Below are 16261 nucleotides of genomic sequence, written 5' to 3'. Positions count from 1 at the left end.
AGTGACATTTCAGTTATCTCTATACTCATATTTTTTGAAATTTGCCAGACTATTTACATACATTCTCCGGATACTAATGAAATTATTTTAATGCATTAAAATTTTATAAGTATTTCATAAATTTATTCTAAACCAGTATTAATAGATTAAATATTAGTAATAAATAATAAAGGTAATAACTAATCGCAATATTATAGCTTTCTGTAAGCCTTGCCGAAAAAGGCAACAATACAAGGGGCTCAGATTTTCTTTCTTCTATGCTATCAGTGTATGTCGTCGGGCTGAGATATATTAGGTCAAAGTTCATCACGTAAAGTAAACAGGCCGATTTTCGGTTTTACGCTGGTTTTGCACTATTTGTTAGGGGATTTTTTTTCTGTATGTGCGGAGTTTCTTCACTCACTTTGAAGCTTAATAATTCCTGTGCTTTTTATCGTAAATTTTGGGGGAAGTTTTATGTATTAGGAGATTGGTGTTAGTAAATTTTAGTGGGTAAAGTCCAGGGGGTGAGGAAATAAAGGGGAGTCACGTGTTATATCTGGAGTAGGGTCGGATTTAATGATGATTTTACTCGTTATTAGCCTTTACAATTGTTTTTCTTTATTACAAAAATCATTTCCATTTTAAAAATTATTATAAAAGGGCAAAAAGCTTTATTAATAGCGCATTCTAGAGTTAAACATAATTACATTATTATTCAGAACATTATGAAATATTTATATTTAATACATAAAATCCGTTGAATTAATTGCAATTTTATTTTACTATAAAAAACAATTCTTATGGATCGATGAACGTGTAAAAATTCAATCTTCATTTGTTGCTATTGTCACAATTATCGAACATACAGGCACCGGATGGTGAGCTGTAGAAAACAAAATTGAAGCGTTAACTTGTTTATTATAAATTAACTTCAGATTTAATAAAAGTATAAAAAAAACACTTACTTTAAATGTTCTTTTACGGTTTTCTTAGAGCAAGAAGAATATTTTTCTCCGGGTAATATCACGGAAGAGCAACCTTCTAATCCTTCTTCCACGTCGGAATGACCAACATTGATTCTACAGCATCATATATTTATTGAAAAATGTTGTTAGGATTGAAAAATACTTGGAGAAATTACTTACAGATGTCCTACTTCGTGAACAAACGTATCAATTGTCCAAGACAGATGACGGTCATCGCTGACAATCGCAAATTTTAAGACCGAATTACAAACACCTTGCACCCAAGCCATGCCTTCAAAAAAATTTTTTTTTTAAAAGAACATGAAATTAGAAATCTTCTCGAAGTGAATAACGTAATTAAAAATGCTAAATTTACTACCATTGATTTCTCCTCCTAGTCCTTCTCCTGGTTTTGGACGAGATGAAAATACTTGACGTCTGCAACAAAAGTACATTTCTTAACTCTTGTTACAAGAAAACAGAGAAAATAATACATTTCATCTCCCTATATATTTAACTACAATACTTAAAACAATTAGGAAAGTTTGTGAAAGCTCTTAATGAGGTATGGCAAAAAGTTCTTCAATACCTCGTTGAAAACCTCAAATATACCTTGACACACAGATGTACGTAGAGCAGTTTTGGCTTTTGATAGAGAGATCATATACCCTACTAAAAAATCATTTATATTGTTGAAAAGCATATTGCAATATAAGAAAATATGGAAACAATTCGGATGTATGCTTTACAGTATTTTACGTAACAATAGCATGTTACATTCAAAACAGTAAAGATTTTCTATGGAATAAACAGTAATAATAAACAATTAAGAAATAAATGTTTCAAGTAGAAATTCTTTATTCATTCTTACCCACTAAGCACAACAATAATATCGGCTTTTTCTACAATGGGCATCTTCTCCATATCACGCATATTAACAATGACTTCGTTAGCAATAATGGTACGGGGTCTTTCTGTATACAGGCTCTTTTTAATGAAATCTGGTTCGATTTCGTTCTGAAATGTTAATACAAATAAACAAAAACAGAAAAATAAATGGTATTTTTTAACATTGTTTAACTTACTGTATAGTAGGAGATACGTCCAATCAAACGAAGTGTTATATTAAGTTCTAATCCATCGAGAATATTTTGTGTCTGAAACGCAATAAAATTAATATAATAAACAATTGAATGTGTACAATTACGCAAGAAATAAAGATTTTAAAGCTTACTGCACTAATTAGATCATTTATATAATCGATAATTTCTTCTTCTGTATCAAATCTTGCAGCATAGGCACTATCTGTTATTATCAGACATTCAATAACGGGGCATGGTGTGGGATCTAATTCAATATCCAGTATATTTTCCAAGATATTTTCTTCAGCTCTCTTCTTAATCGTAGATAATTCTGCCAAAGTGTATTAAATCTTATTATATTTATAGTTATTGTTAAAATAATGTTAATATTCTTAGGATGNAATATGAAAATTGTTTCACATTGAATATGCAATTATGTTTTGATGCTGTATATACCATATTAAAATAATTATTTTTATTTTAAATAGAATGTCATTCAGAAAACCTAAAAAGAAACATAAATATATGTTATTGGAAGAACTAAGTGATAAAGATAACCGTGAACTTTTACCGCAAGGTAAGATCCGTTATTATTTTTTAACGTAAATAAATTTTTGCCTGTCTAACACGATTTTTTCTAATTTCACAAATGTTAATTTTTCAGTTAAAACCCAAAGATCGAGTTTGTTGATGTCGGATTCCGAATCCGACGCATTGTTTGATCTCCGGCGAAAGCCATCATTTTCAAATATTGCCAATGGACACACAAAACCGATTAACGGATTAGTTAAAGATCTAAACAAAGTAACTGCTTAAGCATTGGGACATTACATAAACAAATTGTGATTATTGAACATTTTTGGAATTTCAAACATTTTGTATCTTTGTTTTCATACCTTTCAAGTTTTTGTTGTCTCAATACTTTTTAAGAATGAATTTCTTCTTAATTTAAAGCATATAATTTAATATAAGGTCTGAATTAGAGGTGAACTTTTCATTTTAAAAGTTGTTTACCTTTATATCTTAGTTTTTAACATAGAAATTGTAAACTTACGAGTTAGTTATTAATCTGTTTGATATAATTATCGAAAAGTACACCCTAATTTTACTGTATATGTATTTTAATATACAGTAGTAAATACTTATATTTGCCAAGGGGTTTTACAAATATGTCAATAACTTCAATATATACTTTGTTATATTATAATTTTTAAATATTCCAAATTTAAGCTAATTGTTTTTTTATGGCATCTTAGGGATGGCACGTGTACAAAAATATACATAGTGCAATCTAGTCCAATGAAGTTTGTTATTCATATGCGAATATTCTGCAAAGGTCAACGTATGCAGCAAATGTATAAATTCATACGATTAAGAAATCTAGTATATAGTTTAATATAGCAAAAATTACACAGTTTGTAATTAATATAGTTTATATTTATACAGAGATTGTAGTGTCATTCATCTCTGTGCAAAAGAAAAAATATTATTAAAGTCATATGTGGGAATAGCAGTAAAATTTGTCATATTAGAACAATATTAAAGCGTGCTACTGGCATAGATTTATCATGGGATTTTATATATGTTTTTTGTGATTGTTAAATTTATGTGAATTGTTTACTGTTTCCAAAGTAAAGTTTTTTGGATTTTTTGCAAATTAAATGATTAAAAAAACAACAAAAAATATTGTTATACATTATTAGGTCCTCTCAATCGGCACTGTCAAAATAATTTCCACAGATATCAAGATTTTGCAGCTTAGAACAAATAGTACAGAGTCAACCTTCTTCTTAAGCATATTATTGTAGCACCTTTCTATAGTAGCTATTCTAATAACATCAAATTCAAATTATATTAGTCCATATTCCTATTTTTTCATTGCCCACTCATTATTCTTTTCCATAATGAATTTCACGTGTCCTTCATAAATATCCACTCTGTTGAGGTCACAAACACTAAAAAGAAAAACAAATTTTTATTTTAAGACATTTAAAATGTGCTTTAATATACTGGATGATCCAAAGATCTTTTGACATAATAGCCATTTGCACTGCTACATTGAAGATATTTAAATATGTGCATATTAATTGTATATATGTACCGTACATATAAGCAAAAACTAAGAACAGCCCATACGAAAATAAAGGAGAAAACCCAGTTTGTGACTACATAAAAAAAATGAAGAAAATTTTACATTCTTGTCACCAGGAATGCTGCTATATCAAAGGTCTTGTGGATTACCCGAAAACACAGTATTACTTCTGATCTGTAATTATTAGCTTTTTCCTTAAGACACAACTGCTGGCTTTTGCAGAACAGAATAATAACTTCTTACAATATCATTAAATGTAATTTATTGTATTTTAAATATTTAGTTTGTCAGTTTAACAAAGGAATTTTTTATTGTTCGGAGAGCTAAATGATTTGTTTTAGGGTTAGATCACAACAATATATCAAAAAATCCCATCATACATTTATGTGTCAATAGTACAATTCAGTGGAAAAAGTAATTGAAAAACGAACCAAAAATTCTGATTTTACACAAAACTGTGATGTGTTTCCTGTTATTTTATATAGTTTAATAAAACTTTATTTGAAAGAAAATTAGTAATAGAACACATTTGTAAATAAACAAATTATTAATATGCGTGTTTATGTTAAAGGAGGTTATCCTCGAGTCATATTTTTATGTTCCTATGAATCATCCACGATGAAGTGCCATCCCTTAATTATACTAATGTTAAAATGACAATTTAAGGTATTACATTTGCAAAATTTAGCTACATAAAAATCTGTAATAATCAGATTTTGTATTGAACATTCCATGTAATCGGTTTTTTTTCTGTTGAAAATGACTCTTTTTTAATTTGTTAACAATATTTCAGTTGAGAGAAATTTGTATTTAAATATTTACTTTGTAAATTTTAAATAAACTGAATTTAAATGATTTTATGTTGTCAGATGTAAATTTTTCTACAAATTAACTTAGAAATCCTTAACCAAAAATGGCCCACAAGTAACCAAATAGATAAAACCACCAAACACTGGTAGTTGGTTGTGGGTTTGCACCCAACCGATGGGCTGGCTATGTGAAGTTTCTGAGTTTTCTTCACGTGTCTAACACTAAACATGACTGGTTTCCCATAGAAATATCCTCCCACGAGGCATTCCTTTAGCAGATTGCCCATGTATTTCACCAGGAACTGTGACACTTTGCTTCATGAGGACCAGGCAAATTTGAATTAGTAGGTTCCCATATAAAGTGGTTGACTTCAAGCGTTTTTCTTTGGGGAATTTTCAGGAAGAATTACCCAATATCCTTGTTTGTTTTTTAACATGACTTTTTATGGGTCAAGTTCTGTGATGTGCCACACCGGCAATCTATGGTCCCCAGACATGGCCTAAATTTTAATTTTGCTACTTCAACTACAGTAATGAGTTTATAAAAGATTGATTTGGGATCCCCATTGGTGGGGACCCCAGGATAATGTGCCATTGAACTGTATTACTTTAGTTTTCATATATTATTTGCGTAATGATTGAATATGTAACAAAATAATAATAAAAAACACATATAAAGACTTCTGTATCCATGTAGAAGAGAAAGATGTGCTACATAAAAATATTCAGAAGATAATCATGCTTAAATTGGATCAGGTGTATGCAAGATAGTTGATATGATAGTTTTTCTACAGAAGCAAAATGGAGCTAAGTAGCCATAATCCCATACCATACTTCTGTCGAAGACGTGTCAATTGGTTACCTAATTCATATTGGATGTGCTTTGGCTCATTGCTAACAGCAGCATATCTCGGGCAATCTCAAAAAGATATTGAACATCTTGTATCTGTTCTTTAATGAAGCATTCTATATAAATTCTCTACCCAATCTTTCTTTGGACCACAATCCCGTAACAATAGCAATGTAAAATGAATATCAAAAACTTCTTCAGCACGAAAGGATCTAAAGAAGTGCACAACTGCACTTATTACTATTTTAAGTGCATCGAGTGGATCTTCTCTACCATTTGTTCTGGTGCACAGGATCAAACGTATTTTGATGATGTGGGTCACTGGCTTGGCGTTCGTTTAGTATGACCTCATCTCAAAAAATGGAAGTTTTAAAAAACTGTTAGTCACTAACTCCAAGTTATGACTTTGCTAAGGATGCTGTGCAATTAAAAAGAAAATTCAAATACAGCTGGTTGGCGGATTATGCTCCTCGGCTGGAGTATTCAAAGAAATTAAAGGGTGCGTTGTGCATTTATTGTGTGTTGTTTCCACCAACTAATGTTCATAGTGTTTTCACAGATTCAGAGCGAAATAATCGGCCTATGTAGCAACATCATTAGAGACATCACTGCTGACTTGTGCTTACAGTATCCTGGCAGACAAGAGCAGCGAACATATCAGAAAAAGAACAACTTTCCATTGGGGTTAGAATTTTAGACGAAGAAAAGACAATAGTTCGTGAGAATTTTCTAGGTTTTGTAGAGTTGACTGACACGAATGCAAAATCTGCAGCATCTGCAATTAACAACTTTGTAGAAAAAGTAGGTCTTGATCCAGAAAGCGCGTCAAACAAGGATACGGTGGGTGTTCCACTATGGCAGGAAATGATGGCGGTGTCCAGAAAATTCTTAAACAACTTTAACAAAATAGCAGTAATGCGAAATACGGTCTCCAAAAATAAAAGAAATAATAAGATTTTTCCGAGAATCGGCCCTTCGTCGAAAATGCATACCGAATGCTCTGTGAAACCAATTGGTCACAAAAATATAAAAGTATCGCCACATTGGAGAACATTATGTGCAAATCGTTATGGCATTCGAAAAACTATTAACAGACGGTAACGATGCAACGAGAAAAGATACTTTTCAAATACATTACGCTGTTACAAAATTAGAATTCATTGTTAGTGTTTGTCTCATAGGAAAATACTCTCGATTTTATATTGATTATAATGAATAGTTCTTAACCGTTGTTTGTAGTTCTTTCTGCACTGATTCGAAATGAAAAAATAAAAATAAACCGATAGAAAAAAAAAATAAAACATAAAGTAATTAATAATACAGTTGTCAATGAACATAAATCAAAACGAATTGGTCGACCGACTCTACAATAACTATTGTTTATCGATTGATCGTTTGTTGATCTGCACTATTTTTACAATTTTGACGATATAATTTTTGCTGTAATTTCTTAGCTCCTACTCGAAAGTTACAGTGAATGACAGATCTGTTTCTGATTTTCCTGGTAGTCTCGAGGTCTACCCCAAAATCGGTTACATTAATATTCGACTTTAGGTGCTATGACATTGAATTTCGACCTTTCTCTTCTTTCCGATTGATTAATAGTGTGTCTGAGATATGCTCGAACTTTCTCAGTTTCACAACGTCTGAGTACAGATGAACTTATTTCTCGTAGTCTGTTTTAATATTTCCCATTTATGCTTTTAACAAGTAAGTTTCTTACTTTTTCATTTCTGAGCATATATATTGAATACATGAGGCGTTTTTTTTTCTAATTTTGCTCTTACACAGCTGCTCTAATGCTTCCAGACTATCTAGCGCCTTCTTTTTTAATTCAGTGTCGAAATTACGAGATTGTTATAAACAATTTTTAACAACATCTATATGAGTAATTCCTTTTTGTCATATCTTTTTTAAATAATCCCTCGATGCTCTATCATCTTTGAGTGTTGACTGAATGTTAGCATATGTCAGAATCCATATTAGCTTTAACGGAAATTTAGTTTAAGTATTATTATTTCGTAATAAGATTGTAACCACCTGTATTAAAATAGAGATGCATCAAGTAACTCAGTAGAATGGGACCATAGAAAAAAGACACTTACCAAACGCCGAGAACGTCCTACCAGATAGAGGAACTGGTCCAGAATGAACTTGAAAGTAGAGTAAAGAACAAAAGTTTTTTTTTAACAATGAGAACTGGTTTCAAATTAAAACACGACTGAGTGGGCACCCCCTTAACGCACTATCACCTCGAAAGTAATTTTTTGGTGGACGATGCATCGTTTTCCAGCGCTGGTACAGCTTTACTGTAAGCCATCTTTTCAATTACGTGTTTCTTGTCATGCTCTTTTTCACCTCATTTGACAACTGAAGTCGTTTCCATATTTTTGAGTCATCGTGTCGTTCATATTTTGCTTTTTTTCACATGATTAATTAATGAATGATTTGTAGAGGAAGCATTATTTAACAAGAACAGGCTTAGTATTTTTATGCACAAATTGCTTTTTGAAATTCTATTTTTTGAGCATTTTTCCACTAATGTTAAAAACGTATTTTTAAAATGTACTCGCGGACCTCGGTCTAAAGCAGAGGCTGAAACAATTGCCGAGCATCTTGAAACAGAGTTCAATACGCCGCGAGTCATAAATCATCAGAAACATTGTGCGAATTCATCAGCACAGACTCTTAGCGAGTTTTGGAGATCACTAATTATTCCGTACATAGGTTCATTAATAATGTCTCTGGAACAGCGTTTTTCTAAGGAGAACTTTGCTCGCATTCTCAATGCTTACGTTGCACCCTCAAGTAATGCTAGATATGACTTGTGAGGAATATTTTAAAAAACTACAATTTTTTGTACTTATAGTTAAATTTATTTCTAAGAAAACAGTAAAAATAGAAAGAATTGAAACACTAAAAGATAAAAAGAACAATTATAAATTCTCATTAATTTAAATAAATGCCGAATACTGAAAACTTTAACAAAACAATTTGATTTTTAAAATAACATTTAAATCTTTCTTTTAAAAATAAAATTTAAGTTCGAAAGAAATATTATCGTAAATGCTTTTGTCAATTTTAATGTTTAATTGTTCGAACATTATTTTTTCCGTTTCTTCATCGTTCTCAAAGAGGATTGATCTCAAAGACAATGGATTAACAGTAGACTGAAAGTTTTCAATATCGACAAAAAAAGCAATGAAACGAAACAACATATCCTTTTTTAGATAAAAACACCTTTCCAGTTTTGCGATTCCCTCCCGATTGCAAACAGTGTAAAAGAAGTGAACATCGCTCTTCAACGTCTTAATATATCCAAATACTTGCATTATGGCACTGTCGCGAGAGAGGTTTATTGGTAAGAGAAGTTCGGTGAGATAAGAATCTTCGCTCAAAATTACCTCACAGCTGAAATACAACTTTGGCTTTCTATTTTCGTTGGATATTCTTGTAAAATGTTCATTATTATAATTATTATAATCAATCAAGTCGTAATAATTCTCTTCGCATCTGGTTCGTGTTTCCTTACTAAAGTAAGTCGGATAATTGGAATAATCTTGAGTCTCGGAAGCAAACCGAAGTAGTCCTTTTTCTGTATTAGTTAAGAAGTTAAGTATAATTCCGGAAATTTTCCTTTCACTTACACTCATGGCAAGAAATCTGATTTTTTCAATAAATGGCTCAAAAACATCTCTTATTTTCAGTCTCTTAGTTTCTTTTTTCATTAAAATATAAGCCTTTGTACCTGTTTCGTATTTTACTCGTTCTTCGCACCAATGATATACACCTAAGAGTAAGCTTATCTCGGTAATAGATTCGCATATGGGTCGAGATACGAGTGTATTAATTGTTGAACTTTTACAGAGCAAAAAGTCCCGTGTTCTAAATACGTATTCTCCGTATTTATCGAAAGCTTTCCAACAATAATAAATTATGTCTGTATCTTTGACTTCGCAGGCAAAGTCGTGTATTGAGCAAACATTATTCAGTGAGATTTCTTTAATAAGATATATTCTGCATTTCCTCCGTAAATTTTCTATCTGAAATTTTTTACTTAAACGATACAGATCGAATGCCTGGGTGACAGAGGTGAATTCGGGATCGTCCCTTTCCACGTAGCTGTTTTAATAATATAAAAAATACAAATTTATAACACTATATATTAATAAATTTATGATGAAGTATTTGGAAAACTTACTTGACAAAATTTATGATGGTCTGACTTGGATATGGTAATAGAATATGCCTTGAATTTCTTATAGATACAATTATAAATTCCATATTCCTGGTCACGACTTTATCGAATAATTCTTGTGAAATAACAATTTCTTCTTTTTCTAAACTTCGGATTCGTAGCAGATTCGTAAACATTCTAAAGTACAAAATCACGTATTATATATTATTTTTAAAGATTAAATTAAATTCTGAAATCAATAAAATACGTATAAGTTAGAACTGATTTCTCAACGGGGAAAAACATTCATTTAATACCGTCACAATGAAATTACCTATCATAGGCCAACTCGAGTGCAATTTTTAATCGAGCAATACACGTGTTAGGGAGAAAACGACTACAGAAGTATTAATTTGCTTGGAAACATGCAGAGATTTTAGCTAAAATGTGAAGTTATTTGTCAATTTATATGTAAATAAATAAATAAATAAATAAACAACTCTGTTATATATAACATCTGGGTTATCCAGGGACAAACTCAAATGGTTCTAATGACCTTTGTTTAAAAAGTTAAATTAAAGAGAACAATTCTTAATCTGTAATTATATAACGTAGCAATCATCTGTCAAACTGTATTCTTCTAGTCATTTTAATCTAGAAACGTTTACAAATTTATCTAAATTAAATAAACTTAAAACTTACTTCGTAAATTTACTCGTTCTTTTCGGTCTCTTTAGTTAAACTTCAGAAAAATTAAGTATTTAATTTGAGGAATGATGAGATGAATTCGGTTGTATTATCTCTCGTTTTGAAGTTCAAGTTGTTTCTCTTTCAAAGATTAATATTTCGGAGCATCATCCACAACCAACTCTTTACCAGTACTTTGAACACTTCAACATCATTTTACTCTTCCTCTTCCAAGTATCAACTTTATTCTTTCTTTCAAGAGTACGTTTCTTCTTTTATTCTCTCGTGGTTTCTCTTTATTGGATTATTCGAACTCTTCACGACGGATTTAATCAAGATTCTAGCACTACTTATATCAACCTCTTTCATATTCTTTCCAAAAAAAGTCAAAGAAATATCATACCTTTTGCTGTCTTATTAATAGTCAGATGAATTAGTATAATATCTATTATTATTTTCTATGTAGTCACAGTGACATTTCAGTTATCTCTATACTCATATTTTTTGAAATTTGCCAGACTATTTACATACATTCTCCGGATACTAATGAAATTATTTTAATGCATTAAAATTTTATAAGTATTTCATAAATTTATTCTAAACCAGTATTAATAGATTAAATATTAATATTAAATAACATGGGTAATAACTAATCGCAATATTATAGCTTTCTGTAAGCCCTGCCGAAAAAGGCAACAATGCAAGGAGCTCAGATTTTCTTTCTTCTATGCTATCAGTGTATGTCGTCGGGCTGAGATATTCCAGGTCAAAGTTCATCACGTAAAGTAAACAGGCCGATTTTCGGTTTTACGCTGGTTTTGCACTATTTGTTAGGGGATTTTTTTTTCTGTATGTGCGGAGTTTCTTCACTCACTTTGAAGCTTAATAATTCCTGTGCTTTTTATCGTAAATTTTGGGGGAAGTTTTATGTATTAGGAGATTGGTGTTAGTAAATTTTAGTGGGTAAAGTCCAGGGGGTGAGGAAATAAAGGGGAGTCACGTGTTATATCTGGAGTAGGGTCGGATTTAATGATGATTTTACTCGTTATTAGCCTTTACAATTGTTTTTCTTTATTACAAAAATCATTTCCATTTTAAAAATTATTATAAAAGGGCAAAAAGCTTTATTAATAGCGCATTCTAGAGTTAAACATAATTACATTATTATTCAGAACATTATGAAATATTTATATTTAATACATAAAATCCGTTGAATTAATTGCAATTTTATTTTACTATAAAAAACAATTCTTATGGATCGATGAACGTGTAAAAATTCAATCTTCATTTGTTGCTATTGTCACAATTATCGAACATACAGGCACCGGATGGTGAGCTGTAGAAAACAAAATTGAAGCGTTAACTTGTTTATTATAAATTAACTTCAGATTTAATAAAAGTATAAAAAAAACACTTACTTTAAATGTTCTTTTACGGTTTTCTTAGAGCAAGAAGAATATTTTTCTCCGGGTAATATCACGGAAGAGCAACCTTCTAATCCTTCTTCCACGTCGGAATGACCAACATTGATTCTACAGCATCATATATTTATTGAAAAATGTTGTTAGGATTGAAAAATACTTGGAGAAATTACTTACAGATGTCCTACTTCGTGAACAAACGTATCAATTGTCCAAGACAGATGACGGTCATCGCTGACAATCGCAAATTTTAAGACCGAATTACAAACACCTTGCACCCAAGCCATGCCTTCAAAAAAATTTTTTTTTTAAAAGAACATGAAATTAGAAATCTTCTCGAAGTGAATAACGTAATTAAAAATGCTAAATTTACTACCATTGATTTCTCCTCCTAGTCCTTCTCCTGGTTTTGGACGAGATGAAAATACTTGACGTCTGCAACAAAAGTACATTTCTTAACTCTTGTTACAAGAAAACAGAGAAAATAATACATTTCATCTCCCTATATATTTAACTACAATACTTAAAACAATTAGGAAAGTTTGTGAAAGCTCTTAATGAGGTATGGCAAAAAGTTCTTCAATACCTCGTTGAAAACCTCAAATATACCTTGACACACAGATGTACGTAGAACAGTTTTGGCTTTTGATAGAGAGATCATATACCCTACTAAAAAATCATTTATATTGTTGAAAAGCATATTGCAATATAAGAAAATATGGAAACAATTCGGATGTATGCTTTACAGTATTTTACGTAACAATAGCATGTTACATTCAAAACAGTAAAGATTTTCTATGGAATAAACAGTAATAATAAACAATTAAGAAATAAATGTTTCAAGTAGAAATTCTTTATTCATTCTTACCCACTAAGCACAACAATAATATCGGCTTTTTCTACAATGGGAAACTTCTCCATATCACGCATATTAACAATGACTTCGTTAGCAATAATGGTACGGGGTCTTTCTGTATACAGGCTCTTTTTAATGAAATCTGGTTCGGTTTCGTTCTGAAATGTTAATACAAATAAACAAAAACAGAAAAATAAATGGTATTTTTTAACATTGTTTAACTTACTGTATAGTAGGAGATACGTCCAATCAAACGAAGTGTTATATTAAGTTCTAATCCATCGAGAATATTTTGTGTCTGAAACGCAATAAAATTAATATAATAAACAATTGAATGTGTACAATTACGCAAGAAATAAAGAGTTTAAAGCTTACTGCACTAATTAGATCATTTATATAATCGATAATTTCTTCTTCTGTATCAAATCTTGCAGCGTAGGCACTATCTGTTATTATCAGACATTCAATAACGGGGCATGGTGTGGGATCTAATTCAATATCCAGTATATTTTCCAAGATATTTTCTTCAGCTCTCTTCTTAATCGTAGATAATTCTGCCAAAGTGTATTAAATCTTATTATATTTATAGTTATTGTTAAAATAATGTTAATATTCTTAGGAGGAAGAAATGAACAAAATCTTATGTAGGTAAATTTTAACTTGATAAATAATTAAGATTTATTACAATTAATTTGAAGCGAAATTATAAAATATACTTACTCAACAATTGCTCGAAATCGAAACTCTTTCCATAAATATCTCCTATAATAATAGAGAAAATCACTGAAAATATAATTAAAAAATTCATCTTTGGAGTAGATATGTCGTCTTAATTAATTGTATGTAAGTTTAAGTATTTATAAAAGTGTTATCAATGAAAGAAATCAAATGTTCGACTTAATTGAATTTCCTCTATTTAATTTTACTGAGATAGAGAAAAATTACTTCCTTTCCTTTATAATTTGTGTTGATTACATTTAATTTAACCTTTCTCCTTATTACTGAGGTGCTGGCAAAAGTTTCGGATCAATAGGTCACAGTTTACATAGGTTTTCCCGTAGAGATAATTCAGTTTCACCGCTTAATTTTATTATTAAATAAAATTGGATGGAAATAAATTAATTTTAAATGTTTTTTTTAACACTCTCTACCCCGAGGACACTAATAGGGTTTCTTTTTAGCCAGCCAATTATTAATTCAACCTGGCCCTACAATAGTGGATGGACAGTTTCCTGGTATTTTCGATCATCAGAATTGGATTCCGAATCCCCCAGAACAGTAAACTGCCACTTTAAGTCCTATTCTATACGACTATCACTATAGAAGAATTGTTAATATAGTGTTATACCCTATTCACACTGTATATTTTAAGCGGGATTAAGATTTAAGCGGAATTAAGTTAAGCCGCATTGCCGAAAACAAGTTTAACTACTTGTTCACACTGGGTAATTATCACTTTAGTGACAGAGCTGTGATAAGAATGGATTCTTGACAGAAAGTTATATTATTATTTAAACTTCTTTTATTGAAGCAGCGTACACACGCTAACAGAGAAGAGTATCGTTTGACACGAACATAAGCATTTAAATGGCGACGACGAGCAAAAGAAAATTCGTGTGTTGTAGCCATGATTTGTTCTACGCTTCCTAGTGATCGAATTTGAAGATCCCAAGAAATCAGAAATGGTGGAAAGAGTGTGTTCCTGCAATGGATGAAATAAATTGGCGTGAAAACTTTAGAGTTTCTAGAGAAACGATTAATTTCTTATGTGCTGCATTACCTGAAATGAAAAGAAATAATGAGACGATGTATTTCTACAGATAAAAGAGTAGCAATTGGTATATATACGTTGGCATCGTCGTCTGAATATAGGACTATTTCACGTCTATTTGGTGTAGGAAAATCCACGGTTTGTAAAATTGTTATAGACTTTTGCAATGCAGTTATAATTTAATGTCTACCGCTATCCAGTTTCCACAGACTAGAAATGAAATTGACTTAATAATTTGGAATTTTCCACAATGCTTTGGATTAATCGATGGAACACACATTCCTATTTCACCACCAAAAAAAAAGACTGCATTGACTATTACAACTATAAAGGATAATATTCTGTGGTCCTCCTTGCTGTTACAGATGCCAAATATGTTTACATATATAAATGTAGGATCTCCTGGAAGGAATAATGATGCACGCATTTAAAAAATATTCTCACTCTCTTTTAACATGCCTACAAAATATAAACTCCTTATAATTAGGGGAAAGAATTGGTGGAGAAATTGTGCCACCTTTAATTATTGGTGACTCTGCTTTTCCTTTACAGACAACTTTAATGAAACCATTTCCATGTAAAACAGAAGATAAAATAGAAAAAATATTCAATTTTAGATTATCTAGAGCTCGACGAGTAGTGGAAAATGCCTTTGGAAGATTAAAAGCAAGATTTCCAAGACTTTCTAAACGAATGGATAATAGGATTGATATATCAAAACAAATAAATAAAACTTGTTGTATATTACATAATTTGTGTGAGAGGAGGGATGATACAATAGAGAAAACATGGTTTAATTAAATAAATCAGTCTGATAGTTTATTAGAGAGAATTTATGTTATAGGGATAAACAACACCAAAGCTATTTCAATTAGAAATGCTATTGCAAGAAGTTTTAGGGATGAAGATTAAGATTATAAGGATTTTAAATTAAGTTCTCAAAACAAGATTTATTACAGGACAATACTCAAAGTTCACTAGAATATAGTTGTACTTTAAATTTTGACATAGAACTTTATATATTATTTAATATTAGCAATCTGTTTGTTCTAAAATCATTAATATAAATTAATTTTTATGTGAGCAGTCCTCATAACTTGAGTGTTAAATGAAACTCCTTGTAACTGCAAATTCTTTTTAAACAAGCTCTTGAAAATCAGGAGACTGTTATAAAATTTATATACTCAAACATTAAGCTGAAATAAATTACTTTGACTGAAATTTTGTCTAGTGTTTGTAGTTTTATTCATTTATAAAGTCAGGAAAATAAACTTTATAACTGCAGTCCTCCCGCAATCATCAAAGATGTATTTTCAATTGAGGAAAATAAACAATCATATACAATAAAAATGATTTTTATTTCAAATCATAAATATTCAAATTTTAATTAGACATTTTTATTGCAGATAAAATCTCCTTTTGTAACTCTATGCTCTCTCTCTGTAGTTGCAGTCCTTCCTCTGCAATTTTTATTGATTTCTTTTCCAATTCTTCAGAAACGGCATTGCTCCTTTTAATTTCATCTAGTAATTCATTTATTTGCCGTTCCAGTGGCCGTTTCTTTTTCTT

General features: G+C 30.6%; 3 protein-coding genes and 1 pseudogene across 3 annotated transcripts; 1 reads left to right on the top strand and 3 right to left on the bottom strand.

Annotated features, from left to right (window-relative positions):
- Window positions 1-315: 315 nt before the first annotated feature.
- Window positions 316-2354, bottom strand: LOC111636015 (venom metalloproteinase antarease-like TtrivMP_A). Its single transcript, XM_023381168.1, has 7 exons — window positions 2182-2354; window positions 2033-2104; window positions 1819-1964; window positions 1327-1385; window positions 1128-1239; window positions 948-1061; window positions 316-865 (listed from the first exon to the last, which is right to left on the bottom strand). Exons 3-7 carry the CDS (start codon window positions 1878-1880, stop codon window positions 814-816), a joined length of 399 nt encoding a protein of 132 aa, XP_023236936.1. The 5' UTR covers window positions 1881-1964; window positions 2033-2104; window positions 2182-2354; the 3' UTR covers window positions 316-813.
- A 6363-nt stretch (window positions 2355-8717) lies between these two features.
- Window positions 8718-10939, bottom strand: LOC111636012. Its single transcript, XM_023381164.1, has 3 exons — window positions 10660-10939; window positions 9982-10155; window positions 8718-9902 (listed from the first exon to the last, which is right to left on the bottom strand). The coding sequence occupies exons 2-3, from the start codon at window positions 10152-10154 to the stop codon at window positions 8807-8809; spliced, it is 1269 nt and encodes a 422-aa protein (XP_023236932.1). The 5' UTR covers window position 10155; window positions 10660-10939; the 3' UTR covers window positions 8718-8806.
- A 596-nt stretch (window positions 10940-11535) lies between these two features.
- On the bottom strand, window positions 11536-13775 carry LOC111636016 (venom metalloproteinase antarease-like TpachMP_A). Its single transcript, XM_023381169.1, has 8 exons — window positions 13642-13775; window positions 13297-13475; window positions 13148-13219; window positions 12934-13079; window positions 12442-12500; window positions 12243-12354; window positions 12063-12176; window positions 11536-11980 (listed from the first exon to the last, which is right to left on the bottom strand). The coding sequence occupies exons 1-8, from the start codon at window positions 13727-13729 to the stop codon at window positions 11929-11931; spliced, it is 822 nt and encodes a 273-aa protein (XP_023236937.1). The 5' UTR covers window positions 13730-13775; the 3' UTR covers window positions 11536-11928.
- A 733-nt stretch (window positions 13776-14508) lies between these two features.
- LOC111635996 lies at window positions 14509-15493 on the top strand (annotated as a pseudogene).
- Window positions 15494-16261: the final 768 nt, after the last annotated feature.

Source organism: Centruroides sculpturatus, unplaced genomic scaffold (genome assembly GCF_000671375.1).
Source record: "Centruroides sculpturatus isolate CEXI.00-Female unplaced genomic scaffold, Cexi_2.0 scaffold1015, whole genome shotgun sequence".
Taxonomy (NCBI): Eukaryota; Metazoa; Arthropoda; class Arachnida; order Scorpiones; family Buthidae; genus Centruroides; species Centruroides sculpturatus.
Note: the sequence above shows the minus strand (reverse complement) of the source record. Positions and strands in the feature narration are given on the sequence as shown.

What these genes read in the sequence shown, in the direction of transcription:
- LOC111636015 (XM_023381168.1), bottom strand. Translation starts at nt 1,880, where the DNA reads ATGCGTGATATGGAGAAGATGCCCATTGTAGAAAAAGCCGATATTATT. An exon ending in ATTATTGTTGTGCTTAGTGG is followed by an intron (nt 1,386 to 1,818) that starts GTAAGAATGAAT and finishes CTTTTGTTGCAG; the next exon opens with ACGTCAAGTATTTTCATCTC. An exon ending in ACCGTAAAAGAACATTTAAA is followed by an intron (nt 866 to 947) that starts GTAAGTGTTTTT and finishes TGTTTTCTACAG; the next exon opens with CTCACCATCCGGTGCCTGTA.
- LOC111636012 (XM_023381164.1), bottom strand. Translation starts at nt 10,154, where the DNA reads ATGTTTACGAATCTGCTACGAATCCGAAGTTTAGAAAAAGAAGAAATT. An exon ending in ACCATCATAAATTTTGTCAA is followed by an intron (nt 9,903 to 9,981) that starts GTAAGTTTTCCA and finishes TTATTAAAACAG; the next exon opens with CTACGTGGAAAGGGACGATC.
- LOC111636016 (XM_023381169.1), bottom strand. Translation starts at nt 13,729, where the DNA reads ATGAATTTTTTAATTATATTTTCAGTGATTTTCTCTATTATTATAGGA. An exon ending in GACGTATCTCCTACTATACA is followed by an intron (nt 13,080 to 13,147) that starts GTAAGTTAAACA and finishes TTAACATTTCAG; the next exon opens with AACGAAACCGAACCAGATTT. An exon ending in ACCGTAAAAGAACATTTAAA is followed by an intron (nt 11,981 to 12,062) that starts GTAAGTGTTTTT and finishes TGTTTTCTACAG; the next exon opens with CTCACCATCCGGTGCCTGTA.